General features: G+C 40.6%; 1 protein-coding gene across 9 annotated transcripts in view; it reads left to right on the top strand.

Annotated features, from left to right (window-relative positions):
* The window catches only part of DHX57 (DExH-box helicase 57), a 57,035-nt gene that overhangs the window by 34,138 nt on the left and 1,500 nt on the right, over nucleotides 1-21,397 (top strand). For 6 of the 9 annotated variants that reach the window (XM_036262658.1, XM_036262665.1, XM_036262659.1 and 3 more), the window contains 9 exons: nucleotides 1,333-1,609; nucleotides 6,057-6,152; nucleotides 6,241-6,324; nucleotides 8,540-8,674; nucleotides 9,817-9,891; nucleotides 12,182-12,316; nucleotides 16,605-16,805; nucleotides 19,517-19,886; nucleotides 20,081-21,239. In XM_036262658.1, the coding sequence (XP_036118551.1) occupies nucleotides 1,333-1,609; nucleotides 6,057-6,152; nucleotides 6,241-6,324; nucleotides 8,540-8,674; nucleotides 9,817-9,891; nucleotides 12,182-12,316; nucleotides 16,605-16,805; nucleotides 19,517-19,660 (1,147 nt within the window). In that variant the 3' untranslated portion in view covers nucleotides 19,661-19,886; nucleotides 20,081-21,239. Of the gene's footprint in view, nucleotides 1-1,332; nucleotides 1,610-6,056; nucleotides 6,153-6,240; nucleotides 6,325-8,539; nucleotides 8,675-9,816; nucleotides 9,892-12,181; nucleotides 12,317-16,604; nucleotides 16,806-19,516; nucleotides 21,240-21,397 lie in introns of those variants that run through there. The other 3 variants (XM_036262662.1, XM_036262663.1, XM_036262661.1) reach the window with 3 other exon arrangements.

The raw sequence follows: 21,397 nt of genomic DNA, 5'->3' as shown, positions 1-21,397 counted from the left end.
TTATTTACCAGGTGAACAAATAAGAATAAGTATCATAAAGTGGAATTTAATGGATGAATGATCAAACTCAATGTTATTGAAACTAGGGGACCTATGGTTCAACCTTTCTGAAAATTTACAAGACCTCTAAAACTGTCCGTGTCCTTTGACCTAATCATCACTTTGAAGGAATATGCCTGTAAAATAATAACACAAAGAAAAAATATGATTTGTGCAAAGATGTTATAGCTCTACTTTTATCTAGTAGATTTATTTTGAGAGCCTTCCATTTGCCAGGGGTTGGGATAAGCACTAGGGATACTGTAGGGCACAAGACACAGTCCCTGCTATCAGGTGTTCATGGTCAGGTCTTAAGAAACTGGGCAAACAGATGCCTTGAACTAAGGTGGTAACAGTGCAAAAGAGCAGTGAAGGGATTTGAGAGCTTTGGAAGTTGATTGACCCTGATGAAAGATGAGAGAAGGGGAAATGTGATATATGTAGCACATATGATTTAAAAACAACTCAAATACAACAGTGGGGAAATAGGTAAGTTATATAAGCCAACATAGTTCATTTCTTTTTTGACATTCAAAATGTAAGTGGATTACTGTCAATGCATGTGTTAAAGTGAAACATCTACGTCATGTAAGTGGGAAAAAGCTAGGTACCAAATATGTGCACATTAGTAAATATGTAAAATTGTATGTTTATAGGTTCACAGCTTAAAAAAGGAAATACGGGGGTTGGCAAAGTAGGTTTATAGTTGTTCGAATGGAAATAATACAAATAAGTAATACAATAAGTAATAAATAAATAATAATACAAGAATAAACTTTGTTTTGTGTTCTCACAACTATAAACCTACTTTTGCCCCACCCTATATAAGTGAAGTAAAGAAATTTTCTATTTATTAGATTTTTCTCTTCTAAAACTGCTTAAATTCATAATTTAAAACAATAGCTTTTCAAGAGCTGCTAAAGGCAGGACACAATGCATATTTTGTAAACAATTAAACAATTACTATGCAGTTTCAAATGTGGGAAAGAGAGTGAGTCATTCTAATTTTATTTCATGATTTGATCCCACTGTTATAGAAAGAAGCATGTTGAAAGTTTATAAAAATAATTTTATTCTGAATCTCAATGAATTTCAGAATCTGAAAGTGTTTCTGCAATTTATTGCTGGACAACCAGAAGACATAAGATTTTTTTTTAATTTAAACTAGCATTGTCTGGTTTATGAAAGCATATATCTAGGAAATTATACGTTATTTTTATTCAAGAAAGAAGCTTACTCATTGATATGATCCCACTATAAATAAATGTCAAATTCCTTTTTTTTTCTTTTCAGAATTAAAATTTTAGAGATGTTTAGCACTCATAATCTCCAATCTGTGTTCTCTCGGCTCATCGAACCGCCACATCCTGATTCCCTCCGTGCCTCAAAAATACGATTACGAGACTTGGGAGCATTAACTCCAGATGAAAAACTGACCCCCCTAGGGTATCACTTGGCCTCTCTGCCTGTGGATGTGAGAATTGGCAAACTGATGCTGTTTGGGTCTATCTTCCGCTGTTTGGATCCTGCTCTCACCATTGCTGCTAGTTTGGCTTTTAAGTCTCCTTTTGTAAGTAAACAACATGCATCTAAACTTTCCATAGGTCTCTAAGGGGACCATGGGGGCTGCAGGGTTATGTGAACCCCCTAAAAATTTTCTTATATGTTGTATGCAAATTTTTTAGGGTACAGTGTCTATAACTTTTATCTAATCCTCATATGAATCTATACCCCAAATAAAGATTAAGAACTGAAGCTCCAATTTATTAAAATAATCTAAATTTTTTAAATTATATCTGCTATACTTTCTCATTGTAGAAAAATCAGAAAATGCAAACAAGTAAAAGGTGCTTTTTTAAAACAACTTTATTGAAATACAATTTTTCCAGAGTGTACAATTCAGTAGTTTTTACTACTGTGCAAACATCACCATAGTCAGTTTTAGAATATTTTTTTTAAAGATTAAAAAAATTTTATTTCTTTATTGATTTTAGAGAAAGAAGAAGGGAGAGGGAAAGAGAGATAGAAACATCAATGAGAGAGAACATTAAGCGGCCACCTCCTACATGCCCCTCACTGGGGATCAGGCCCACAACCTGGGCATGTGCCCTGACCAGGAATCAAATCAGCGACCTCTTGGTGCATGGGTCGATGCTCAACCACTGAGCCACACCAGCTGGGCATTTTTAGAATATTTTATCACCTCATAAAGAGACCCCATAACTATTACTCCCCAATTCCCTTCAAATCTCCCCATACACTCCAGCCCTAGACAACCATAAGTCCACTTTCTCTCTTCATAGGTTTGCCTATTCTAGACATTTCATATTGATGAAATAATATAATATATGGTCTTTTGTGACTGACTTCTTCACTTATTATAATGCTTTTAAGATTCATCTATAAAAAAAAAAAAGATTCATCTATGTTACAGCATGCATTAGTACTTTATTCCTTTTATGGCCAAATAATATTCCTTTGTATGGATATACCACATTTTGTTTATGCATTCAGTACTTGATGGATAGTTGTTTCCACCTTTGGCTACAAACATTCATGTATAAGTTTTTATCTCTATGGACCTATATTTTTAGTTGTCATGGGTATATACCTAGGAGTGAAATTACTGGATTAAATGGTAACTCTATTTTAAACTTTTTGGGAAACTTCCAGACACTCTCAGAGTAGCTGCATATTACCTTCCACCAGCCTTTTATCAAGGTTGCAGTTTCTCTACATCCTTACCAGTGCTTGTTATTCTCTGATTTTTTTATTTTAATTATTTATGTATTTATTGATTTTTAATTTTTTTCTTTATTGATTTTTAGAGAGAGAGGAAGGGAAAGGGAGAGAGAGATAGAAACATCAATGAGAGAGAATATCAATTGGCCACCTCCTGCATGCCCCCACTGGGGATTTGGCCCACAACCTGGGCATGTGCCCTGACCAGGAATCGAACCTTCTGGTGCATGGGTTGATGCTCAACCACTGAGCCACACGGGCCGGGCTTCTCTGACTTTTTTAGTTATAACCATCCCAAGGGATATGAATTTATGGTTTTGATTTCTATTTCCCTTCTGGCTAATGATATTAAACATCTATTAATTTGCTTATTGGCAATTTGTATATCTTCTTCCTTTTTTTTAATCCTTACCCGAGGATATTTTTCTGTTTATCTTCAGATAGAGTGGGAGGGAGGGGAAGAGAAAGAGAAACATCAGTGTGAGAGAGACACGTCAGGTGGTTGCCTCCCACAGGACCCTGACCAGGGCCAGGGACGAACCGCAACCAAGGTATATACCCTTGACCGGAATCAAACCCGCAACTCTTTGGTCCGTGGGCCGACACTCTAACCATTGAGCCAAACTGGCCAGGGCTGTATATCTTCTTTCAAGAAATGTTTCCTCAGATTTTTCGTCAATTTTTAAATTGTGTTATTTGTCTTTTTATTATTGAGTTGTAAGAGTTCATTATATATTCTGGATACACATCCCTTATTAGAAATGATTTGCAAATACTTTCTCCTATTCCATGGGTTACCTTTTTCATATTCTTGATAGGTCCTTTGAAACAGACCTATCTCAATTTCAATGAAGTCCGATTTCTATCATTGTTTATTGCCTTAGTTAATAATGTATTCCCAAATTCAAAGTCATAAAGATTTATCCCTCTATTTTTTTTTTCTAAGAATTTTATAGTTTTAGCTCTTACATTATGGTCTTTGGATTATTTTGAGTTAATTGTCATTCTTTTGCATGACTATTCAGTTGTTGCAGCACCATTTGTTGAAAGACTATTCTTTCCCTATTGAATGGTCTTGGCATGCTTATCAAAAATCAATTGACCATAGATACATGGGCTTATTTCTGGACTCAATTCTATTTCAGTTAAGTACCACACTGTCTTGATTACTGTAGTTTTGTAGTAAGTTTTGAAATTAGGAAGTATGAGTCCTCCAGCTTTGTCTTTTTTGTTATTTTGTTGAGGATTGTTACTTCCATATTCAGAAGAGATACTGCTCTATAGTGTTTGTTTTCTTGGGATGTCTTTGCCTGGCTTTGGTATCAGAGTAATACTGGCCACATAAAATTATTCTTCTGGGTGTTTTTTGTTTTTCTTTTTTTAAAGAATTTGTGAGGAATTAGTATTAATTCTCTTTAAATGGTTGGTAGAATTCAGTGGTGAAGCCACCTAGGCTTCTCTTTGTGAGTAGTTATTTTACTGCTAATTAAGTCTCTTATTATAGGTCTCATAAGATTGTCTATTTCTTGTTGAGTCAGTTTTGATGGTTTGTATTTTTCTAGGAATTTGTTCATTTCATCTAAGTTATCTAATTTGTTAACATACAGTTATTCATAGTATTCCTTTGTAGTCTCTTTTATTTCTAAAAGGTTGGTAGTAACGTCCCCTCTTTCATTTCTGATTCTAGTAATTTGAGCCTTCTCTCTTTTTTTTCTGTTTAGCTAAAGGTTTGTCAGTTTTACTGATCTTTCCAGAGAACCAGCTTTTGACTTAATTGATTTCCCTTATTGTTTTTCTATTCTCTATTTTATTAATTTATGCTCATTTTTATTTCCTTCCTTCTGTTTGCTTTAGGTTTAGTTTGCTCTTCTTTTTCTAGTGTCTTACGGTAGGAGGTTAGGATTTGAGATCTTTTTTAATATGGATACTTACAGCTATACATTTTCCTCTAAGGACTGCTTTAACTGCATTTCATAAGTTTTGGTATGTTGTATCTTCATTTTCATTCATCTCAAGTATTTTTTATTTTATTATCCTCACCTGAGGACCCTTTTTTTGCATTTATCTTCAGATAGAGTGGGAGGAAGAGAAGGGAAGAGAGAGAGAGAGAAACATTAACGTGAGAGAGACACATCAAGTGGCTGCCACCCACATGACCCCAACTGGGGTCGAGGACAAACTGCAACCAAAGTATGTGCCCTTAGCAGGAACCAAACTCAAGACTCTTCGGTCTGCGGGCTGACGCTCTAACCACTGAGAAAAACTGGCCAGGGCATTCATCTCAAGTATTTTATGATTTCCCTTTTTAGTTCTTCTGGGACCAATTGGTTAGTTAGGCATCATGATCTTTAATATCTACACACTTGTGAGTTTCCCAGGTTTTTGTTTTTTTCCATTATTGATTTCTAATTTTATTCTATTGTGGTCAGAGAACATACTTGATATTATTTCAGTCCTTTAAAACTTATTAAGCTTTGAATTATGGCCAAGCATATAGTCTGCCCTGGAGAGTATTTTATGTGGACTTTAGAATGGATATTCTGCTGTTGTTGGGTAGAGTGTCACTCTGCCCTTATTTTCACCATGGCTTATCTCAGACAGATAGGGGAATAGATACATGTATCCATTTTCTTCAGTTTTAATGTTATATTTCATGGAATTGTAAACACATAGTTCTGCGAAAAGATATTAGTTCAACTCCCTCGTTTACAACAAATGACAAAATCAAGGACCAGAGTAGGTGATATAACTTGCTCAGGGACATATAGGTCAGTATTGTTGTGAGTAGGATCTCTGTCTCATATTATCTAAATAAACCTCTCACCGACTGTTTTGTTTTATTAGAATATAGAAATATTAGAAATGGTGATGTCATCCTTTGCCTAAACTAAGCCCCTATCCTTTCCTAGGTTTTGTAAACATAGTGTTAATCTCCCAAATGTAATCCTTTTCGCACTGGTCCTCCTAGAAAGGAAAGTGTTAGCAAAGTTAGAATTTCAAATTTTAAATCTAGCTTTCAGAATGAGTGGCTCTTTGATGACATCTTGCCAGAAGGAACTAAAAGACCCAGTAGAGCTTATTTTGGTTGGGCAGACAGACTCACAAGGACAAATAAGTGGTAGTTTGCTCGTGATCACCATAATTGCCTGTAATCACCTACACACTGATACTCTGTGCCACACAAAACACTTCCCAAGCACCTTGCTCCAGCAAGAGGAAAGTTCATGTGAAACCGGAGGTAAAATGTGGCCTTCAAATCTGATGTTCTCATTTAGGTGTCTCCCTGGGATAAAAAAGAAGAAGCTAACCAGAAGAAGTTAGAATTTGCATTTGCAAACAGTGATTATCTGGCCCTTCTACGAGCATACAAGGTAAGTATACAACCTAAGAGATGAGGTTTATTTCCAGAACTGGTGTTAAAGACAGAGAAAGTTCATTTTTATTTTCTTCAAAATTTAGGGATGGCAGCTAAGTATGAAAGAAGGTATGCGTACAAGTTATAATTACTGCAGACAGAACTTCTTGTCAGGAAGAGTTCTTCAGGTGAGTCAATTCTGGGGCAGTTTGTTCTCATTCATTTTCTATTGTAGTAGCACGTCAGAGGGTGTTGCAACTTGATGTTGCTCATCCTGCCTTGACATCGAAAATGTTATTTCTGGAAGATGCTCAGTTTTACCATCTGTGTGAAACACTACTGACTATGCACGACATCACGCCTTCTGTGCTAAACCTTTTCCTCTGTTCAGTGAGCTTGTGTTTACTTATGTGGAGGATAGGGGGATGATATAGGGACTCTGAAGGTTACTGGAAGTCAGTTTTTTCGTTAATTTTACCAGTCATTCTTAACCTGGATCCATAAACCTCTGAAACTGTATGCAAAATAATATGCTTATACATATGTGCCTTATTCTAAGAGAAAGGAATCCTAGCTTTCAGCAGATTCTTAAAGTGGTCTATAACCATCCCTAGCTCCTTATCCTTTCCCCAAAAGAAAGAATGAGTACTGAACCAGATGTCTCTTCTTTGTTTTCCTTATGTCCATCAGAGGCTACTATGTCAGTAATGAGTACACAGGAAAGAAAAGGTTTATCTTCTGTGTAGTAACAGACAGGCCTCTGCCCTCTGTTGTGAGTGTTCTTCCAAAGTGGTAGAAGAAGCCGAATACTGAATGTGTACATCTTTGTAACGCATCTATTTTACTCAAATATTTTGAGGCTGGCAGGGGAATAACTTTACTTTCATATTAAATGATGTCCTGGAGTAGAACACAAAATTAATGTTATTAGTATTACCAGTACCTGACATTTATGTATGTATCTGTATCTGTATCCCAGAAGCTCCATCAGAGCAGAGACCTTATCTGTTTTGTCCAACACTGTATCCCAGTGTCTACAACCGTGCTCAGCACACAGCTGATGCTCAGTAAAGATTCATTGAATAAGTGCATGTATCCCAGTATTTGCCTTCATTCTCATCGGCCTTTAGATGTATTTCAGTGAGACATTTTGAGAAAAGAAAGGCTCTGACTTTATTCTAAGTATACCGAGAGCAATAATTTTCTATCCTGGCTGTACATTAGATTCACCTGAGGAGGCTTTAAAAAAAAGTAAAAATGCCCAGGTTCCACCCCATGCAGTTACATCTGATCTCTAGGGCTGGGGCCTTGGCATCTGTTTATTGTCATTGTTGTTGGGTTGACTAAGTGATTCTGATACGCAGCAAGAGTTGAAGAATATTAATGTAAAGGGCATTTGATAAATATTAAATATTTAATGCAATAATAAATATTTCATCAGTCACTTAAGTATAAAATCATATTTCTTTTAAATTTTTTACTAAATTTATTTATTCTTTTTTTTTTTTTTTTTTCCAGGATATATGTAGATTTTGCTGTGCTCTATGAGGTCCACCAAACAGTTTCCTCTTTTCATTAAACTACAGCTTAGATTATAGTAGTTTTATTAAGATGCCAATTAAAACTACATATTTATGGTCTATTTAACTCCTAGTTATATTTTGCCATGTTATCCATATGTACTTGAACGTTTCAGAAAATACTCAAATTGTCATCAAGAGATGGAAAAGTGTTGCTTAGCTTTCAGTTCCTTGGATCCCTTTATCTCTGTTATTTGATGTACAGCCTATCGTTGAACAGAAGCCAGAAGAGAAAGAGGGTGGGCTTTTCTTTCTCATACTTGTGCTCAACTACAAAAAGGAGTGTCTATATCTAAACTACTTAATAATGTCCCTATTCATAGGAAAAGATGTGAGCCAGCGAGCCCTCAAGGTAAGAGAAAGGGAAGGTTCTGAGCCGGGTGCTCTGCATTGTGAATGCAGAACTAAGCACTCGAGCTCAGGTAAGGCTCTCAGAGGACCTGAGCCGAATGCAGGGAGGAAATCTAGTCAGTGTCACAGCGCCTGGAGTCAGGGTCCCAAAGAAAGTTAGCCAAATTTTATTGCTGTCCTAAGAATTTCCAGGAAAGTCAGACCTACCCCAAAATCCAATGAACATGATTTTTAAATGTAATCTAGAGGTAAAAAAAATTACCATTGGGGTTTTCTTAGTTTATGAATTTCTGTGTAACTGTCTGCCTGTGTAAATTGCCTTTTTGGAAATGACCTGTTTGATGAACCCATATGAGCCTCATTACTGTCCACTGAAGTATACTTTTCTGTGTCATTCATCACTGTAAGACTGTCTGCACCTACCCTTGATATGTTGATGCCCCTACTTAAAGACTTTTTCCGCTTCTTTCAGGAAATGGCCAGCCTCAAACGACAATTCACTGAACTGTTATCAGATATAGGCTTTGTGAAGGAGGGACTCAGAGCCAGGGAAATTGAGAAAAGGGCCCTAGGGGGAGATGGTATCCTGGAAGCCACAGGAGAAGAGGTAATTACTTATTACTTCTCTTTAATTAGCTCATGAATAGTATTTTAGCTCAGGGACACTTGTAGGCATCCTTCACTTACTTAAGCCCAATGAGCCCTGGGTTTGTGGCAGTCTTGGTTTTCTTTCCACAAGTAAGTGTCCATGAACACTCAAAAGCAGAAGGATTTTCTGGTAATTGTTGCTAGTGTTGTGTTTGTTTGTTTGTTTGTTTGATTTTTATTTTTTAATCCTCACCTGAAGATATTTTTCTGTTTATCTTCAGATAGAGTGGGAGAGAGAGAAACATCAATGTAACAGAAACACATTGTCTGGTTGTCTCCCGCAAGACCCAGGCCAGGGCCAGGGTTGAACCACAACCAAGGTACATGCCCTTGACCAGAATCAAACCCAAGATTCACTGGTCTGTGGGCTGATGCCCCACCCACTGAGCCAAACTGGCCAGGGCCTGTTTTTGTTTCTTAAATTTCACACTGGTTCTTTATAAGACCATAAGAGGTAAAATAGACTTTCCAATAATGTCTTCTTAAATCAGAACAGCCTTTTCCCAGCCAAGGATAGTTTTTATGTATAACTATAGGAAGAACACTTCTTCAAGACAAACTGATGCCTCTCTGTTCCAAGTGAAGTTAGTACTTTCTAGAGATTGTGAACATCTCATGAACCAGAACTTTTCTCTCCACTGATCCTTAGGAACGCAGGCTTTGTAACTGTGTTGCAGAGATCTGGAAAGAATATTGTAGGCTTCTTGGAGTGGGTCCTGTGTGAATGTGTTCCAATAGATCTATTTTTTACTTAGAAAAATTTTTTTCTAGCATGGGGTAGCAGTTATCAGCAGTTCTCAACCTGTGGGTTGCAACCCCTTTGGGGGGGGTCAAACGACCCTTTCACAGGGGTCGCCTAAGACATAACAGTAGCAAGATTACAGTTATGAAGTAGCAACAAAAATAATTTTATGGTTGGGGGTCACCACAACATGAGGAACTGTATTAAAGGGTCACGGCATTAGGAAGGTTGAGAACCACTGAGTTAGATGCTTTCGTCTATTTTAAGACAGGAATCAAATGACATGTGATGGTAAATCCCAGGGCACAGGCAGAGGGAGCCACATTACGTATAAAATTAATGTTGCATTTCTCTCACAGGCAAATTCAAATGCCGAGAACCCCAAGCTGATATCAGCAATGCTGTGTGCTGCTCTGTATCCAAATGTAGTTCAGGTAACAAAATGCTTTTCCTGAATTCTCCCACTACTAGTTTCATTTGTAGCCAAAGGATATAAGTTAAGCCCTACACATTAATCATCTTAAAGACACGCACACAAACACACAGAGCCTTTTAATCTTAGTGTACATTTCTAATCCTTCATTTCCTTACATCTGTTTAGGTGCATTGTTCAAGAACATTTATTGTGTAAAATGGATTGCTTCTTTAATCTTTTTGATTAAATATACTGCATTTTCTCGTATACCCTCTGCCACAGACTAAAATTAGATGAAGAACAAAATCAAACAAGTTGGTGCTTTTCCATGGGACCACCTGTGCCCACCCCCTTCTGAAAACCCCCTTATTGGGCTCTTATCTGAGTTTCTGTTATCTAGTCCTGTCACCCTAGAATTTGAATTTGTCAGAGTATTGAATCATTTCTCTTTTAACTTTTTGTTAAATGCCCAGTTGACATCCATTGATTAATTTATGATTCATTTTTTGCTTAGAACTTGCGTGCTTTTCAAATCATTTGAAATTTACTTTAAAAAATAATTTGGGCCCTGCCCGGTTTGGCTCAGCGGTTAGAGCATCGGCCTGCGGTCCCGAGAGTCCCAGGTTCGGTTCCCACTAAGGGCATGTACCTCGGTTGCAGTTTGTCCCCGGCCCTGGTTGGGTTGTGTGGGTGGCAACCACTCGATGTGTCCCTTTCACGTCGATGTTTCTCTCTCTCTCTCTCCCTCCCACTCTATCTGAACAAAATATCAAAAAAAAAAAAAAAAATGTCCTCGGGTGAGGATAAAAAAGAAAAAAAAATAATAATAATAATTTGGAACAAAACTGTGGAGACAAAAATAAAATCAGGTTGAGGGAGGATGAATAGGCAGAGTATAGTAGATTTTTAGGGCAGTGATATACTAATGATGAATATATGTCATTATACATTTGCCCAAACCCACAGAATGTACAATACCAAGAGTGAACCCTAAGGTAAACTATGGGTTTGGGGTGATTATAATGTGACAAAATTTAAAAATTATAATACTGGCATAAGCCCCCCCACCCCAAAATGAACACTCTCACTCTTAGTTGGAATAAAACTGATACATCCTTTCTAGATAAGTTTCATTTCTAAGGATTTATTATTAGGAAATAATTACATATATGCATAAAGATGCATCTAGGGGAATGTTTGCAATTATAAACTGCTAGAATGAACAATCTTTAATTTTAATAATAGGGAGTTGATTGGTTAAATTATTATAGATCATTACACTGAGGTACTATATTGCCCTTAAGAGTTATGTTTTTAGAAAAATATTTTAAAACATGGAAAAAGTTTTCAATATATTAAGTTTTAAAAAGTATATTTATAGAAAACAATCTTGTATTAGTTTCAGTACATATGTGTATTTTTATTTATATTGTGTTTATGGTTTTCTACATATATAAACATAAATCTATCAGAGAAAACTGAAATGATATCAAATACTAATGCTAGTTATTTCTTAATTGTGTGATTACAGGAAGTCATTATTTTCTTTTTTCCTACTACTATTTATACAGTAAACATATATTGTTTTTGTAATATATATGTAATTCATATATGTGGGTGTGTATACATAAGTTTTTCAGTTTTTTTTCCAAATGGAATCATCTGTTTATTCATAGAATTTTCTTTTCTAGTTATAGAATAAACGTTTTATTGCTGTTTTGAAAGAAATTCATTTGAAAAAGTGGGATTGGGGTTGATAGCAGATTCCTGGCCCAGTATTACCAGCTGGATCTCTGCACCTGATAATTAGTGCAGACCTGAAATGTCAACATGGTTTCTCTGCCGTGTGGCTGGTTGTGGTTTAGTCACCCAGTGCTACTGCACCTAGAGTCACACTTCTTGAAAAGAAATTGTTTGAAAAGAAAAGAAAGAAATATGCTTATACTGCCCGGCCGGTGTGGCTCAGTGGTTGAGCGTTGACCCATGCACCAAGAGTTCGCCAGTTCCCAGTCAGGGCACATGCCCAGGTTGTGGGCCTGATCCCCAGTAGGGGGCATGCAGGAGGCGGCCAATCAATGTTTTCTCTCACAGATGTTTCTGCCTCTCCCTCTCCCTTTCTCTCTCAAATTAATAAAGATTAAAAAAAAAATTTTTTTAAGTATGTTTATACTACTTTCAAAAGGAAACTAAGTGAGAGAGGGAAGAAACAGCAAAGGCATTCAAACAAGACTGGTTTTGTGCCAAGAAATACATCCTACAGTGGAAATATACATATTATCTATCTATTTTAACAAATACTTATTGTTTAGGTGAAAAGCCCTGAAGGGAAATTTCAGAAGACCAGTACCGGAGCTGTCAAAATGCAACCAAAATCAGATGAGCTGAAGTTTGTTACCAAGAACGATGGATATGTGCACATTCACCCTTCATCAGTGAACTATCAGGTCAGAATGGCAGGGTGTACATAACATTTACATGTGGCAGGTGGGGTGAGAAATGTCAGCCCTTAAATTCAGCCAAACCATGTTCTGTCACTCACTGTTTCCAACAGCACCACTGACCCAGGGAAGATTGAGTAAACAAACAGACTGGAAATTGGACTATTTCTGGAAAGACTTTCCATTTCAAGAAAATTCTGCTGGATACAAAAAAAAATGTTCAAGCCTGCTTTTGGATATAAAATGTTGTTTTGTATTTTTTTTTTTTATCCTCACCCGAGGACATTTTTCCATTTTTGTTCAGATAGAATGGGAGGGAGAGAGAGGAAGAGAGGGGGAGAGAGAGAACATCAACGTGAAGGGGACACATCGAGTGGCTGCCTCCTGCACAATCCCAACTCAGGCCAGGGACAAACTGCAACTGAGGTACATGCCCTTAGCAGGAACCGAACCTGGGTCTCTCTAGACCGCGGGGCGACGCTCTAACTGCTGAACCAAACCAGCCAGGGCTCTTGCTTTGTGTTTTAATTTTTAAAAACTTGCCCTGGCCGGTTTGGCTCAGGGGTTAGAGCATTGGCCTGTGGTCTGGAGAGACCCGGGTTTGGTTCCTGCTAAGGGCACGTACCTCGGTTGCAGTTTGTCCCCGGCCCTGGTTGGGTCGTGTGGGTGGCAACTACTCGATGTGTCCCTTTCACGTCAATGTTTCTCTCTCTCTCTCCCTCCCACTCTATCTGAACAAACTATCAAAAAATGTCCTCGGGTGAGGATTAAAAAAAAAACAAAACTTTTAATTACATGTGACATTCAGTATTATTATATATTATTTTCAGGTGTAGAGCTTAGTAGTTAGACAGTCATATACTTTACAAAATGTTTTCCTTAATATTTCCAGCCCTAGCCAGTTTGGCTCAGCAGTTAAGAGTATCAGCCTGGCCCGGCTGGTGTGGCTCAGTGGTTGAGTGTTGACCCATGCACCAAGAGGTCGCTGGTTCAGTTCCCGGTCAGGACACATGCCCGGGTTGTGGGCCTGATCCCCAGTGGCAGGCATGCAGGAGGTGGCCAATCGATGTTCTCTCTCATCAATATTTCTATCTTTCTCTCCCTCTCACTTCCTCTCTCTCTAAAATCAATAAAGAAAAAAAAAATTTTTTTTTAAAACACTGTCAGCCTGTGGACCGAAGGGTCACGGGTTCGATTCCCGGTCAAGGGCATGTACCTGGGTTGTAAGTTTGATCCACAGCCTTGGTCAGGGTCATGTGGGAGGCAATCAATCAATGTGTCTCTCTGACATCGATGTTTTTCTCTCCCTTCCTCCCTTCCACTCTATCTAAAAAAAAAAAAAAAAATCAGTGGGAAAATATCCTTGGGTGAGGATTAACAAACAAACAAAATTCCAGTACCCACCTTGCACCACATATAGTTATTATAGTAGTATTGATTATATTTCCTATGCTGTGCTCTACATACCCTTGATTATTTTGTGACCATTGATTTGAACTTTTTTTTTTGTTAATCCTCATGCGAGTACAATTGTCCCTTGATTTTTAGATAGAGTGGAAGGGAAGAAGGGGGGAGAAAGGAGGGAGAGAAAGACACATCAATGTGAGAGAGACACATCAATTGGTTACCTCTCACACGACCCCAACAGGGGCCAGGGATTGAACCTGCAACCCTGGTGCATGCCCTTGACCAGGAATCGAACCTGAGACCCTTTGTTCCTTGAGCTGACACTCTAACTGCTGAGCCAAACCAGCCAGGGCCAATTTGAACTTCTTAATCCCTTTAGCAAAATTGTTTCTTTGCATCACTAAATCTGTGCCTCGAAAGGCAGTGGCCTGTACTTGCTGATCCCACATCCTCAGCTCTCATTCCTCCTTCAGCTACTGGAGTAACCTCCAGGCTGACTCTCACACAGTTCTTGACATTGCTGACCTCTCTTCCTCTTGAAGCTATCTTTGATGTTTTGCTTCTAATGTTTTTCTGTCTCTCTGATCATCCTCCTCTGTCTCCTTTGCTAGTTTCTCTTTTTTTGCTCTGAAATAGTGGTTCTGCCCTTAAGAGTTATTACTTTCTCACTATAGTATACATACTCTTCCTGAACCACCAGGCCACAGCGTCATGGTTCTGACTGTGACCTACCTGCTGGCACAGACCCCCCAGATCTCTCACTCCAGTCCTGGGTTTTCTCTGAGCTGGATGCCATCTAGTCACCTCACATTCACAAGCAAAAAAATCAGGCTTCTTATCCCCCAAGTCACTCTTCTCTTTCTCTGTCCCCTGTCTTGATGAATGGCACCATCCAAATCCGAACCCTGGAGTGACATAGACCCTGTTTCTCTTTGCTTCAATCCAGTTGGTCACCAGATTCCAGGTCCCAACAATTCCACTTTTGGACATGTCTCAGATGTGCCTACTTCTCTTACCCCACTGCTATTTCCTCAACCTCAAACATCTGTCTTTTGCCTGAAGTGCTGTTCTTACTTCTGATACTCTCTCTCTCTCCAACCTTTTACACTACTCCTGCCGAATTGTCTTTACAAAACATGCATTTGATCGTGTCATTCCCTTGCTTAAAATTCTTTCTGTCTGGCATCAACTGCAAACTCTCATATGACCTTTCATGTCTGGCCCTTCTTATACCATGTCCCCCTCAGCTCTCTCCTGCTGTCGTTCTCCGTACTCCAGCAATACGAGATTCTAACAGTGTCCCCAGTGCCATGACGTAGCTCGCTCTCTTCTCCAAGCCTGGAATGACATTCTCTTATCCTCCAAGCTTCCCTTAAGTACCACTTCCCCAGTGTCCTGTTCTCTCTAAGTTGCTCTTTACTTCTGTTCCACCATCATATCATATGCGTTTGCCACTGTGTGCATATCATGTTATTTTATGGTTTAGAGTAGGTCTCCTTCCTGGAACTGTGAGATTCCTGAAGATAGGAGCTGTTTCCATTTTACATCCTTGATGTCTAGCCTGGTGCCTAGCCGAAAGCAGGTGCTTGATAAAGCTGCCAGGAGAAAAGAGGAAAGGAGACTAGAGGAAGAGAGTTGGAAGTGTCAGGGCTGCTCAGGCCCTGGAACTGCTGGTAAAGTGTCAATGAAGCATGGACAGGACCTCCTGAATTAAGCTCAGAAGCGTTTGAGGACCACGAGGTCATCTGCCCTCTTAGCCATGTGTATTTAGGAAGCAGAGGCCTAAGTGTGCTCCACTTCTCCTCTTCTTGGTGTCCTGTGGCTCTCATGCCACGGACACAGGTCATTCATGCATCCACTCGGTGTCTGTGAGCGCCTCTCTGCCAGGCGCTGTTGGAGCCACGGGGGACAGTGGATGAGCTAGACAGACAAGGTCTCGCCCTCCGAGAGCACACGTTCTAGTGGGGAAGACAGGCAAGAAATAAGTGAACAATCTTAGCTTGGTGACGTGCTCTGAAGAAAAATCAAACGGAGAGATCGAGAGTGACAAGACGGGGGCTGTTTTACATGGAGTGGTCAGGGAAGAGGAGCAAACTGTTGAGCAAATCCTAAATGCAGTGAAGGGCGAGCCATGCAGGGACCTAAAGAGAGACCATTCCAGCAAAGGAAACAAGCACGAAGACCAGGAGCGGGGGCCTACTTGGTGTGCTCCCAGAAGTGCAAGAAGGCGGCCGGGGCCAGCGCAGCGGGGTAACGAGGGGCGAAGGTGGTGGACGAGTTGGGACAGCACCCAGCGGTCAGGTCATGTGGGATCTTGTCAGCCATGGTCAGGCTCTGAGATTTTGCCTTTGGTAAATCACTGGAGCTTTTTGAGCCCTAACTGGATTCATGTTTTTAAACGATCTGTGGTTGCGTGTTTAAAAGAAATGGTAACGATGCGGAAAGGAAAGCGGTGAGCACTGGGGACGCCATCGCCACGGTCTGCGTGAGGTGGTGGCGGTCGCACGGGGTGGCTGTAGGGGTGCTGCAAACACACCAGTTCACCATGTGTTTCGAAAACAGCTGACAGGCCTTAGTGATGCGGCAGATGAAGTGAGAGGGAAGGAACAGTCAAGGGTCGCTCCTAAATTTGGGGAGGAGAGAGTCGTTTACTCAACACTACATGGAGGGGAAATCAAGAATCCTTTTGAACATAAATTTGACGTGCTCATGAGATACACCAGTGGAGATGTCAAGTAGGTAGTGGCACGTACAAGTCTGGAAAGGGACAGGCTGGTGAGAATTTTGTAAGTTACTGAACAGGTGGTATTTATATCCATGGGACTGGTGGGGGTCCCCTTGTGCTGCCAGTGACATCACTGTCATCATCTGAGGTTTTATGCTGCAGGTCAGACATTTCGACAGCCCCTACCTGCTGTACCACGAGAAGATCAAAACTAGTCGGGTGTTCATCCGAGACTGCAGCATGGTGTCTGTGTACCCACTGGTCTTGTTCGGAGGAGGCCAAGTGAATGTGCAGCTTCAAAGGGGAGAGTTCGTTGTCTCCTTGGATGATGGTTGGATTCGTTTTGCAGCTGCTTCCCATCAGGTAAGGACAGATCCATCCTATGAGTCTCAAGCCATGAAGGGCTTTGATAATATGAAGTATAGGGCATTCCTTCAGGGACCAAGGACAGTAGAGCTGATTAAGAATGAATGATTGGCCCTGGCCGGTTTGGTTCAGCGGTTAGAGCGTCGGCCTGCGGTCCTGAGAGACCCGGGTTCGGTTCCCGCTAAGGGCATGTACCTCGGTTGCAGTTTTTCCCCGGCCCTGGTCGGTTGTGTGGGTGGCAGCCACTCGATGTGTTCCTTTCACATCGATGTTTCCTCTCTCTCTCTGTTCCTCTCTCTCCCTCCCACTCTACCTGAACAAAAAATGGAAAAATGTCCTCGGGTGAGGATTAAAAAAAAAAAAAGAATGAATGATTGCCCGGCCAGTGTGGCTCAGTGGTTGAGCATCGACCCATGCACCAAGAGGTTGCTGGTTCGATTCCCGGTCAGGGCACATGCCCAGGTTGTAGGCCAAATCCCCAGTGGCAGGCATGCAGGAGGCAGCCAGTTGATGTTCTCGCATCAATATTTCTATCTCTCTCTCCCTCTCCCTTCCTCTCTCTCTAAAAATCAATAAAGAAAAAAAATTTTTTAAAAAGAATGAATGGTGGACCCTGGCCAGTTTGGCTCAGCAGTTAGAGCATCAGACTGTGGACCAAAGAGTCGCAGATTCAATTCCAGTCAAGGGCACGTACCTCAGTTGTGGTTCAGTCCTTGGCCCTCGTCGGGGTCATGTGGGCAACAACCAGTCGATGTGTCTCTCTCGCACTGATGTCTCTCTCTCTCTGTCCCTCCCTTCCACTCTATCTGAAGATAAATGTAAAAATATCCTTGGATGAGGATTAAAAAAAAAAAAGATTGAATGATGGGTCTGCAATGAGACACTAAGAAAGGCTGAGGCTGAAGTGATGCCGGGGTGGAGCCTTAGTAAGACTCCAGGCAGTACAGTGGGGGGACGCCCGGGACGGGCTGGCGTGAAAGGCTCAGGAGGGAGCTGCGAGTGACTGTTGGCCCTTCCTAACTGATATGCAAATAATGTCTTCACCAAAGAAACACAGAAAATACAGACGAGCAAAAAATAAATAAAAATCACCCTGAGTTTGCCACTACCATTGAAAAAGAAGGTAATGGATCTGAATTATTTTATTCTTAGACCTCAATTATGTACTATGTGTCTAGAAAACATTTAAGGGGGAGTATATGTTTAAGAAATAAAACATATTGAACAGTTGCATCTGTTAGAAATCTTATGTTGCAAGAAACAAACTCAGACATTAAAGGGAATTTAATGGTGTATCTAACCATGAAGTCTAAAGCAGCACAATCTAATAGAAGTGTGTGAGCCACTATGTAATTTTAATTTTTCTAGTAGCCACATTAAAAAAAAGAGGTAAAATTATTCATAATATATATTATTTAACCTAATACATCTAAGAGGTTTTCATTTCAAAACAATAAATATAAAAATTTATTGATATATTTTACATTCTCTTTTTATACTGCGTCTTCAAAATCTGGTATATATTTTACATTCACAGGACAGCCCACTTTGGACTGGCCACATTTCATGTGGTCATCAGATTAGCCAAATGTGACTAGTGACTGCCCTATTAGACAGTGCAGGTCACAAAAGCCAGGCAGGATTGATTTAATTCAGCAGTTCAGTGTCAGTTACAGCCTGGCTAACCTGGTGGTGGCAAGGTGGCTGCAGTAGGTGGCCTGACCCCTGCAAGGTGGCCTGACCCCTGCAGCACACTGTCCAGAAGGGGAGACCAAAACCTTCTCTCCTAAAAGCTCCATTGAACCTCCTCTTCCTAAACCAATTCTTGTGACCAAAGGGATGTCATGGACTCTGAGGCTGGGATTATCTGAGCCATGCACCCTGGCAAGGCTCATGGCATGAGCCTGTTCGGTTTAGATCAGGGTCCAAACTGCACAGTTGCCGAATGACGGCAGAGAGGCAAAACGGATGTTGGGAAGACATCTACAGTGCCACTAAATCAGCACAAGCAAAATGACATAAAAATGTGGACTGATTTCTCCCCACAAAAGCATAAAGTGTATCTCAAAGCTAAGAGATTTTTTTGTTTGTTTAATATCCAACATTTTAATTCTCCATTTTCCTGCTTCTCTTCTTGGAGCAAATTATAATAGTTGACCAAGCTTTAACATGGAGAACACTACATAAAAGCCATTCTTTCAGATTTCATCTTCTCTTTAACGGAGATGTGATAGAGGACCCATTTTATATTGGACTCCATTTAGTATATTACAGAGCTCACATTGAGTGAATATTCCTATTGTTGCATCAAGAAATTTTAGGAGCACTTTTAGAATGAAAATGTGTTTAGTTTCCACCCCACCCCCACCCCACTAATGAAGTTAAAATTAAAACCAGCCCAGCCGGTGTGGCTCAGTGGTTGAGCGTTGACCCTGCACCATTCCTGGTGATTCCCGGTCAGGGCACATGCCCAGGTTGTGGGCCATATCCCCAGTGGGGGGCATGCAGGAGGCAGCCAATCGATGTTCTCTCTCATCGATGTTTCTACCTCTCTCCCTCTCTCCCTTCCTCTCTCTCTAAAAAGAAAGAAAGAAAGAAAATTAAAACCAGAAATCTAGAATAATGATAATCATAGTTGGGGCGTTTCCTCTAATAACCTTCCCTCCCCTGCTGGTCCAAGCACTGCTTACCTGGCATCTTCCCTCCAGGTGGCTGAACTGGTGAAGGAGCTGCGGTGTGAACTTGACCAGCTCCTCCAGGACAAGATCAAGAACCCGAGCATAGATCTGTGTACATGTCCTCGAGGGTCTCGGATCATCAGCACAATTGTGAAGCTTGTCACCACACAATAGAGTCCACTCTTAGGAGAGTGCTGGCTACGCACCTGCTTCTTGTTCACCTGGGAAATAGCAGCGGCATCTCTACCTCGAACTAAAGCTCCGTGCTGGGCTGGCCCTGAGGAAGGAGCCCAGGGCCTGCACTGCTGTCAGCTGAGGCACCTCCTCCGTTAGGGGAATTTTCCAGGCCAAGTATTTCTGGCAAAGCCGTGGGCACTGCCAGCACAATCAGAGTGTCGTGGTGAGACAGTCTGAAAACCAACTTGCCTGTCTTTTTCCCTATGACTGTCCCAGAATGAATGAAATGCACCCGATAACACACAAGTGAATGTTTAATACAATTCTGTTTTATTCTGTGTATTTTTTCCTCCTGCTTTTTACTGGGGTGAGATAGGGGCATGAAGGGAAATACTGATTGTTTTTTCTGTCATACAGGCTCAACTGGGAGAAGTTAGAAGAAAAAAAATCATGTGAGCAAGAGAGATTAAAATTGCATTTTAGGCTATTGGCTGCAGAGTAAACTTGAGGTGTGAGGGATTTTTATTTTTACTCATTCAAGGTAAGCCTTAAAAACAAACTTAATGAGCTCTTATTTGTCATTAAAATGTGAGCTGGTCTCATCCTTAACACTCTGATTCTTAAAGGCAGAACAGTCTGGGTGTCTTTATTCTCCTTTAGGCTTTCCGTCTAGAAATCTTGACTCTCTTTTCTGGATTCACCCACGTCTAATGGCCACGTTTCAGTTACCCACAAGGGAATGTTAATGGTGTTCTCAGAGCAGAGTAGGCATGGTTGAAGTAGAAGAGGCTGCCATGCTGGTGTCAGATTTACAGCCATAAAAGTACCTTCCATGAGACTGCTCGTTTCAACCACCACTGAGGTTAATGGGCACTGGCATTTTGAAAAAATAGGAATGCATTTACATTTCCCTGGGCCTTCATCAGGGTGGCCAGGAAGAATCCCAAAGAACTGAGTGGAAAAAAAATATTCTTGTGTTTGTCTAGCCCTCAGGTTTCATACTATAGATAGGATTCAAACTAATCGAGAAAAACCACCTCAGTGAAGGGTGTTTACTTTTTAAGATTTTATTTTAGTTAAGTTTCCAGGAAACCTCGTAGACTGTCCAAATTGATCATTATCAGGTGTATTTCAGCTTCAGTGCACTTATGCATAGGACATACAGTATCCAAGTCCTGACTTGCTGTTGAAACAAGGCTTATATTACAGACGTGATTAGGCTGGGACATTTAGAAGAAATGAAGGCGAAAACTGCACTAAGACTAAAAAAGTTTTTTAAAGCCAGTTTTGACTCATGGTGCTGTGACGTAGCCCATGCTGCCCTCGCTAGAGCCATGGGGACTCAACACAAGTTTGCAGCAGCGCACACAGCCGGGGGATGGTTAGCAGCAAGACCTTCCACTCAGGGCTGGAAATTGCTCCCCTCAGGGAAGCTACTCTTGGGCTGGTTACTTGCAGCCACTTACAAATGCACAATCCTATCATTTTATACATGTGCCAGAATGTGAAAAACGTTGGGACACCCTGACTGAAGGCACAGAATAAGAAAATCCTCACCCCCAAAACTATTAAAATTATGAGCTATAAAATAAGGTTACTCTGCCCTGGCCAGTTTGGCTCAGCAGTTAGAGCATTGGCCTGTGGTCCAGTCCCCGCTAAGGGCGGCCACCTCGGTTGCAGTTTGTCCCCGGCCCTGGTTGGGTCGTGTGGGTGGCAACTACTCGATGTGTCCCT

Source organism: Molossus molossus, unplaced genomic scaffold, assembly GCF_014108415.1.
Source record: "Molossus molossus isolate mMolMol1 unplaced genomic scaffold, mMolMol1.p scaffold_m16_p_15, whole genome shotgun sequence".
NCBI lineage: Eukaryota > Metazoa > Chordata > Mammalia > Chiroptera > Molossidae > Molossus > Molossus molossus.
The sequence above is the reverse complement of the archived record's forward strand: the minus strand, read 5'-3'. Positions and strand labels throughout refer to the sequence as shown.